General features: G+C 33.3%; 1 protein-coding gene across 1 annotated transcript in view; it reads right to left on the reverse strand.

Moving 5' to 3' along the window:
- The window catches only part of LOC112526755 (zeaxanthin epoxidase, chloroplastic-like), a 29,670-nt gene that overhangs the window by 12,316 nt on the left and 7,166 nt on the right, over positions 1 to 10,188 (reverse strand). Inside the window, exons 2-3 of the mRNA XM_025137167.1 lie at positions 6,500 to 6,662; positions 4,876 to 4,950 (exon numbers count right to left, since the gene is read on the reverse strand). Coding sequence (XP_024992935.1) covers positions 4,876 to 4,950; positions 6,500 to 6,662 — 238 coding nt within the window. The remainder of the gene's footprint in view (positions 1 to 4,875; positions 4,951 to 6,499; positions 6,663 to 10,188) is intronic.

Here is a 10,188-nt window from a genome sequence, read left to right on the forward strand (position 1 = left end):
AAACACTTCTTGTGTAAGTCACCACTTCCCAGGACCAACAAAACTCGAATAGTCTTTTTGTTTCCATCATTTCCTGAACTTGTTTCTAATCTGCAGAACAATTCCAGTTGTGATTGTCATACATATCCAATTGTTTATAGTCCCCGGTTGACCGATTAAAGTATTTGGTAATAGATAGCTCCCTTTGACAAAGATCATGAATATTACACTCTACTGCAAAACAATTCTACAATATTGTCACTGCTTGAGTAGGTATCACAGGTTGCTTCACAAATTTCTTGTGCGGTTAAATAAAGTAGAAAGTTTTCATCGATTTCTATGGTCATGGAATTAGTTAACCATGATATAAGCATATTATTGTATGTCATCTAAACTTTGTATTTAGGATCTTCAGTCCTTAGAACAAGAAAAATTCTCATGAGACGATCCTATTTTCCACGACCACGTATGAATAACATCACTGATTTGGGACCATTGAAGGAAGTTACTAGGTTTAATACTCTCATGATGAGATGATTGAACATAAGCCACAACTAAATCTTGAGTAGACAAAATTGAAGTTTGAGCAGCACCTGATGTTACCATGACCAAAGATGATAGTCTAGAAGTAGCCAAATCAAACAAACTGGTCTCGATTGCAGAATTTGAGAATTCGTTGCAACCAATTGAGGAGAACTAATTGATTGAAGGAAATCAGAGGGCAACGATGAGTAACATCAATCACCAATGGAGAAGCAATGATCAATTGAAAGAAATCAACGGGTAGAGATGGGTTAAAAGTACTTATAATGATTGGCAACAACAACTTGATTGATAATGGTCAAAAAAAAATTTTAGACGTTTGGGTTTGGTATCGCTGATACCATGTGCGATTTTTAGGAATGGGGCGATTCAAAGGAATCACCTTTTCCACTTAATTTCTTAAAGAGAATATAGTGTATATATAAATACACAAAGGAAACCTAATAAAATAAGGAAAAACTAAGAAAAGGAAGTAAACAAGAAAGGCTCTGCAACTATAACATATTTACATATTAACTCCTTATACTTCTATAGAATCTTTTAAATCACAATGGTCTTACGTTGGTTAGAAGCAGATTTTACAATTTTTTCAAAGGGTTAAAATAGACTTGACCCCGATTTCTCTCTTTGCAAATCTCATTCATAGAGACTACGCTCAGAAATATTCTGCAAATCGCTCTTACCCGTTGTTCCCACCCACATTGCCTTCATGGCCACCGCTAAAAATTGTGGAAATCGACCCATCAAGGTAATAATCATGGTTCAACACGGTAATAACAATTCCAAAGGTCATCGAGGCCAAGGCGTACATCACATAAACTATGTCCCAAGATGTCAATTGTGTGGCCACAATGGTCTCAATGGCAAGACTATGTCTTCGAACAATGTTCTGGTGTTGGTCACGCTAATATTGCCGAATCTTTTGACGCTTCTTGTTCAAATTTTGACTTTCTCGATTGGTTCATGGACTCCGGTGAGTTGGCACATATGACGCCAAAATTCATCGACGTCAAATACGCAACGCCATATCATGGTACTCACAATGTTATAGTTGGGAGCGGACACCCACTTCCAATTTCTCATAGTGGAAACCACCACATCACTCTTTTTATTCTTTTACGTGACACTTTAGTGGTTCCCCGTTTGACTCAGAACCTTCTCTCTATTAGTCACCCCGCACAAGATTTACCGGTTAATGTTATCTTGTATGATAATTCGTTTGTTATTCAAACACGGAAGAACGACACAATATTCATAACCAGGACGCATGACCACAATCTCTATCGACTTCACTACATCGACTGGGCTCTTTTATTATATCTTAGTCGAACAATGCTTATAGGATCTTTTCATTTGTGGAAATCAAGATTGGTACATGTTAATTATGAAGTAATCTCAATTCTAAATAAACAAGGCCATTTATCTGTACCTTCAATTTTGCCGATTCTTACAATATGTAAACCGCGTCAACTTGCGAAAAGCCGTAAACTCTCATTTCAACTAGATCATAAACGTGCTTCCAAACCCCTACACATCATACACTGTGATATTTGGGTACCCGCCCTCACCCCTCATTAGAAGGCTATCAATATTATAGTCTTCGTCTATGATTATTCCAGATTCATATGGCTTTTCCTGATGCACCTTAAATCACAAACTTTTGAAATTTTTTAACAATTTCAAAATTTTGTAACAACCCAACTTGAGAAACCCATTAAAACATTTCACATTGATAGAGGTGTAAAATTTACAAGTAATAGTTTTCAAAATAAATTATCAGCCAACGGCATCCTCCACTACCCCCAAAATGGTCGTGTAGAATGAAAACACCAAAACATCATGGAGACAGGACTATCCAAGCTCTTTTATTCCAAATTGCCTCTTAAATACTAGTCCATGGCTTTAACTTCAGCAGTTTACATCATCAACCAGCTACCCAATACTTAGGCATGGCAACAGGGCGGGGATGGGGCGAGTTTTGTAATCCCCAGCACCAACCTTGGTTTGTAGTAACATCTCCCTGGCCCTGGCCCCAGACCCTGGTGAGCACGGGGATTAACATCTCATTCCTGGTCAAACTTCTATCATCCTCAATCAAACCTCATAAAAAAGTATTTGTTAGTTTGATTCTAAATGGGATCCCCGACCCCGTCCCCGGTCTAAGTCTATCGAGGATCCTTGGGACCCGTTTTAGCAGGGATTCCCCATCCCCGTTCAGGTTGGGTGAACTGGGTTCCCCATCGGGTTGGAGCTAATCATCATCCCTACCACTACTATTTTGCAAAAGAAAACACCTTATGAGTTTCCCTTTAGCAACACTCCCAATTATGCACTTTCCTGGCCATATGTGTGTCGAGTGTTTCCTTGCCTATAGGATTATACCAAAAATATAATTGAAACTCAAACCCGTCCCTGGCTTCTTGGGATATAGCTCGAAATACAAGGGCCACATATGCCTCGACAACTCCACCTCTCACATTTATATCTCTTGATATGCCAAGTTTGATGAAAGAAACTTCCTATTCAACAACAACACTCAAGCTACCACACTCATGTCCTTGAACCACTCAACATATCTTGAACAATAGGATTGTTCATCCAAAGCCACCACCAACGTCACTAACCTGCTCTACAAACCATGCGAAACATGCATGTTCCCTATGCTTCTACGATAGGCCGATGTCAAACCTACAGCCCTCACCAGAGATCGCTTCTAACTCATAACCTTCTATCATCGTTGATCTGATCCCATCTACTACAACGCCCTCCACCATCGATCTAGATCCCCTACCACTTCCACAACCGGCGCACACCCTGCATTCCATGCAAACTTGTGCCAAGTCAAGAATCTTTAAATCACAGTACCCGAAATTTCTCTCTTAACACTCTGATGGACTCCTCCACGATCTTCTCGTCACTCTGTCCGTAAAGGCTACAAATCCGCTACCAAAAGACCCGACTGGATCACTGCCAATGATGAGAAGATTCATGCCCTTAAATAAAGAATACATGGGAACTACTACCATGCCCTCGAGATACAAATGTAGTTAGCTCGAAATGGGTATTACTATACAAAGTTTGTAGCAGATGGATCAGTAGAATGACATAAAGCTCGTCTAGTGAGAAACCGTTGATTGAAGTTAAACGAAGGAAATTAATGTTTGAAATCTTGAGTAAGGTGTTGATTATACCTAAAAATTGCAATCGTTTGTAACTTGAGACTTTGAGACTAAACAAGGGAAGAAGCCTCGGATTCATGACCAAATCGTGGATGTTTACTTAAAACTTAAAAGTGCATAATGAATTATTGGGCAATATTTATTAGTATTATGTATCGAACTCCAAACCTTTAAATTTATTAATGGACCATAGGTAAAATAGATTAAAAATGTTACATAGATTAATAATTATTCTATATATATATATATATATATATGTTATATATAAAATGAAAAACAAATGAAATATGTGGTGCGGTACATTTGAACAACGGTTTGATAACTCAAAACCACAAACCGCAATACATAGTGCGGTTTGGTAAAAACGCAAAGCGCAAACCATACCACAAAAGTTCTAAACCGTGTTTTGCCTTGTGTTGGGTGCAATGTGGGCGGTCTATGCGTTTATGCGGTTTGTCGGTTTAGATGAACACCCCTACCCTGTTCATCAGTCAAAATCCGGCAGCACATAAACGGGTCGACACATCGCCCTTGATTATCATTTCATTCGAGAGTTGTCCAACTCGGGCAACTCTTTATCAAGTTTGTTCCAAGCAAGTTAAATGTTGTTGATCTCTTCACCAAGAGTCTACCGAAGCCATTGTTTCTTCTTTTTCGGTCCAAGCATTATGTAGGCTAAAAACCGACGTCACACTGGGGGGCGGTAATAACAATTCAAATTAGTTAAGGATTAATGGTGAGAGAAGTATACGAATTATTTGTAGTTAGTTACAAACTCTTGGTTGTTATGTTGATTTAGAGTTAGATTCTAACCATAATTTGTAAATTCTCCTATAAACGAATGTAATTCAATCCCATAATTAGGTGAAACAATATTTACACAAACAACGGAATGATAATTATGAAATAAAATTGGAATTTTTTTAACTAATGAAGTTAATTTTGCATGTAGGGCTGTAAACGAACCGAACGAACACGAACAAAAGCTTGTTCATGTTCGTTCGTTTAACTTAACCGAACAAACACGAACGGTTAACGAACGAAAATCTTTGTGTTCGTGTTCGTTCGTTTAGAAATCAGGTGTGTTCGTGTTCGCTTATATTCGTTCGTTAACATGCTAAACGAACGTAAATGAACGAACATAAACGAACGGTCTAAACGAACATAATATTACCTCTGACCAAATTCCATCTGCTCCAACTAAGATATCACCTTCAAATCGTTGCCCATCATCAAGGGTTACCACAACCTACCAAAATTCATTACGTTGAGTTTGATACACGTTTAATTTTCATGGTAAACCAAGTAGTTTATGGTCCATAAGAAGCATTCTTTCCACATGCACGAAATAATTTTAAACCTAGGTTTTATCGTTACTAAACATGTCATTACAACATATTTGGGTTTATAGGATGACAAAAATGTCTCGATATACTGATTTATACGACTTAAATTTACATAATTAAATGATAAAATTGTCTTATCTCAGAGTGTTGCAACAAGTTTACGGGTCATTTTTGGACATCTTAACAAGATTTTTCATTAAAATAAAGCATCACATTAGTTTCTTTATACACTACAACAAATAGACCGTTTTTTATGACTTAATTTATATGACCAAAATATAAAATGTTTTATCTAAAGGTGGTGTAATAAGTTTATATGACGCTTTTGGGTGTCTTAACAAGTTATTGAGGACATTTTTAATACAAAATGTCGCATTAGCAACTTTATAGGACACTTTTGAGAAATTGTCCTGTAAACTCAATTTTTTATAGGACGCTTGTTTTTATAGAACATTTTTTCAAATAATTTTCTATAAAGTTGATAATGAGACGTTTTATATTAAAAGTGTCCTAAAAAACTTTTTACGACGTCAAAAAAATGTCATATAAACTTATAACAACACCTTTAGATAGGACACTTTATTTTTTTTGGTCCTATAAACTAAATCCTATAAAGAGATCTATTAAGACGCTTAGAATTTAGGAGTGTCCTATAAACCCAATTTTGTTGTAGTGATAGGACACTATTTGCAAAAATTGTTTTAGAAAAACACGTGCCCTATAGAAAGATATGTTTATGGAACATTTCTCAAAGTGTCCTATAAAATAACTAATACAACGCTTTATTTTAAAAATGCACTAAAAGACCTATTAAGACACCTGAACACATCCTATAGGCTTATCAGATGGCACTACAACAAAATCGGGTTTATAAGACACTCCCAATTTCTAAGCGTCCTAATAGACCTCTTTATAAGACTTAGTTTATAGAACCAAAAAAATAAAGCGTCCTAACTAAAGGCGTTGTAATAAGTTTATATGACATTTTTTGATGTTGTAATAAGTTTTTTAGGACATTTTTAATATAAAGCGTCTCATTAGCAACTTTATAGGACACTATTTGAAAAACTGTTCTATAAAAACAAATGTTCTATAAAAAATTGAGTTTATAGGACACTTTCTCAAAAGTGTCCTATAAAGTTGCTAATGTGACACTTTGTATTAAGAATGTCCTAAAAAACTTGTTAATACGCCCAAAAGCGTCATATAAACTTATTACAACATCATTAAATATGACACTTTATATTTTGGTCCTATAAATTATGTCCTATAAAGCAGGTCTACTGCGACGCTTAGAGAGTGAGGGTGTCCTATAAACCCAATTTTGTTATAGTATGGTATGATTTTATTGTTAATTTCTATAAACTTAAGACCTATACTGCGCTAAACAAACCCATATATAATCCAAACATGATATGACATTGAAACAAATGATTGAAGGGTGAAATGGACCTTATGAGTGTCTTGAGAGAAATCAACAACTTTAGATTTGTTAAGCACAATGTGATCTCCAACTGCATTCAATAAGATTTCTTGTAGTGCCATTCTGCTTATGATTACAGTCGTAGGAAGTCCATTGTTAATTGCTGGGGTCATTAGATCAAATTTTGCAATCCTGAGGAAACAACATTTATATCACATGTTATAAAACTGGATCTGGTTTCATTAAAATGATCGACTTTTTACTCTGCAAAAAAATCGATCTGAATCAACTGAATTAAGAACGATGACCCGTTATTAAGGTAAAAACCATGACTTGTGGCACGCACTACAAAAAGCAGGTTAATGTATTCAGACGCTTAGTTATCCTGATGAAAAATTTAATGATACTATAAATGTATGTTTTCAATAAATGTGTTGAGATAGTTGTTATGATGAGCTGAAACAAGCCATTGAGGGATATATATATATATGAAAAAAATAAGTTGTAAGGACGTGGTTGGCAAGTCTAAGGGGCCGTTTACTAAGCACTTATTTGGTAAGTGTTTATCGGATAAATTTTCTCATCGGATGAACATGAGAAGAGCAAGAATCTTATCGGGTAAGAGCGACGAGAAGGATGAAGAGTCGGTAAGTTAGGATAACGAATCTTGCCCAGGTCAGTAATTGTTGCATTCTGTATGTTTTGATGCAATAATCTTATGCGTCAAAATAAATTATAGTGTTGACTCCTATCGATAAACGTTTATTGGATAAGCATTTGAGTAAACAGCCCTTAAATTAGATCTGATATTAACTTATTTTCATAACATTTATGGAAAAAGCATTATGTGATGTTTCTATAAGCATTTATCAAAAAGCATCGTATAAAAAATAATGAGGAAATTTTACTTAGATTGTCGTATTAAAAACTTATTTTTTTTTCCATTAAGATATTAGTTTTAGGTTCACTATAGGTGGGTTTGGTGTGCGGACAGGATGAGGCGGGATAAAAAATATTAGTTTTTGGATGCAAATATACTAGTCGCATATGTATTTATGTGTTAAAAAGTGGTTTTATGTATGATCACATGTGATCATGTATGATATCATATACACAATTATATCTGATCTTGTATAGGATACACACAAACATATATGTTATACACAATCACATGTGATCAAGTACAATATCATATATGAGTAACAAATATTATCGGCCAACGAAAAATAGATTGTTATGTGTTTCGATTTTAAAATACATAAATATAATATTGTTCATTATTAACATATATTATTGATGATTTAATAGGAAATATATAAATATAATATTGAATATTTATTTTTATTTTTATTGCCATAAAATAATTAAATCAAGAAATATATAAATTTATAAAGAAAGGGGTTCATACGAGAATGATATTTATTTAAGAAAATAAAAGAATGGTTAAATTATGTACAAAATCATGTGATTTTACATTAAAGGCAAAAAAAATGTGTGAGTGACCCTATGGTCACGTGGGTGAGATCATGTGAATTACATGTGATTTTGTATGTGATGTTAGTGTAAATTCACATGTGATTCGGTTATTCTCTTATTTTCTTAAATAGATATCATTCTCGTATGAACCAGACACTATATATATAACACATTTCAAATACAAACTATCATATTTATACAATCAATACAATCCTGATTTAAACCTTCCATTTTATTTTGTTCTATTTTTTAGTTTATAATTGATAATTTGTAACTACCTTTTCCACCTCATCCAATGTTGACCATATATGAACTAATTGATGGTTAAGGGGTTCTTTGTTTATTTTTTTAATAGTTCCATTAAGAGGCACTCTTAATTGTTAAGAGTTGAATCTTGTGTGGCAAAAAAAGTCGGCTTCTTAATGGTTATAAAACCTTTTGAATGATTTTGTATCATGTGTCTCCCTTAATCAGTAAGCGCCCTAGTTTCATTGTAAATAATTACCAAACAATTATATTTAATTTTGCACTAAATCATTAAAGTCTTTTAATCATTCTGCATCGAACTATTCAGCAACTGCCAAATAGCCTCTAAGATATGGTTGTATTGGTTGTACAAATGAAATAAGCTACAAATAAACCACCTATATATATATATATGTGTGTGTGTGTGTGTGTGTGTGTGTGGGTAAAATACAAATCAAATGCAACCTTTTCAAATGTTGCAATAAATGCAACTCAATGAAGTTTAATCGTAACTGTAAATCGTCCTCCTTTTATGAGTGTTTTGTTTTTAGTTCTTTGAAAATTGCCACCGCCTTATCCCCAACTACAATCGCCCTATCCCCAACCGCAACTGCCCTACCCCAACCGTTGATTGTTTAATTGTGTGGTATAGATGAAGTTGCATTGGTTGCAACATTTAAGAGGGTTGCATTATAGAGGGCTATCCCCAACATCTATGAACCATTGGTATTTTCTGGGTGATCCATCGTTAATCACCGACGAAAATTTCCCTGGATGATTTTTGTAGGTAAAAGTCATTTGTTTTGTAGTGAAATATTTTGAATTTATATTTTTTAAACATTTTTATTGCAGGTTTTGTATATTTAAAATAAGAAAATACCAATATTTGAATTGTTATTCTGAAAATAAAATTACAATTACCGACGGATCACCAAAGAATATGCCATTACAAAATGTGAGAAAATCCTTCAACAATCTAGCGTTGATACTTGCTTTGAAAACCTTCGGTAAAAATTTCCTTAGGAAATACTTCGGTGATGGAATTATTTGGAATTATGTCGGTGATGGGATCCTTCGGAATTCTGATAGTGACGAGGTCCACCAGAAATCTTTAAGGAATAACCTTAAATGAGATTTAAATTAAGTTTTAACTTAGTGACATATCAAAGAATAAATGGTCTCGTATTTATTAAAAAAGTAATCGATTTAATTAAATTTTTATTTATAATTATAAAATTGTTTTTAAATTAGTGATCTTATCATTTTTAATGTACTTATTTAGGTTGTGTTTGATAAACTAATTGTTAACTGATAAACTATTAGTTAACTGATCAACATATCATGTATGATAAAAACTAGTTAATAAAACTAATTAAAAATCTAAAATTACCAAAAAGTGCATGATAAAAAGTTAATCAATTATAACATTAAATAATATAATTAAAATCAAATATTAATAATATAATACCTTAATCAACATATATCAGGTAGAAATAAATAAATAATATAATATGTTAATTAATATAACTTCAATTTGATTATTATAATATATATATATATATATATATATCGTAAATTTTATATGTCCATGTTACATATCAACCAGTGATATTGCTAAAGAGTATATAAATTTATAGGATTGAACATGAAAAATACATATGTTTTATTTAGCTCTTTAGATAATATGAAACCGTATAATATCACATGTTTAAAACGTTAAATATTATTTTTTAATTCTAATATAATAATAAAATTACATGTTAAATATGTAATTATAATAATTATAAGGTTTTAAATGTAAACTTTTTTATGTAAAAAATATTATAGGCAAGCATTCATTCATCTCTCCCTGACTTATCGTCCACCACATCGAAAAGAGAAAAGTGAAGGTGGTGTTTGTTTTTTAAGAAACTAGAAGAGTACTCGCGCAATGCAGCGAGATACATCGTGTTTTAATATTTCATTTTATTCTTTATCTCAGTCGATGTTATAATAT

The sequence above is a fragment of the Cynara cardunculus genome (genome assembly GCF_001531365.2).
Source record: "Cynara cardunculus var. scolymus isolate 2C chromosome LG 14, CcrdV1, whole genome shotgun sequence".
NCBI classification, from domain to species: domain Eukaryota; kingdom Viridiplantae; phylum Streptophyta; class Magnoliopsida; order Asterales; family Asteraceae; genus Cynara; species Cynara cardunculus.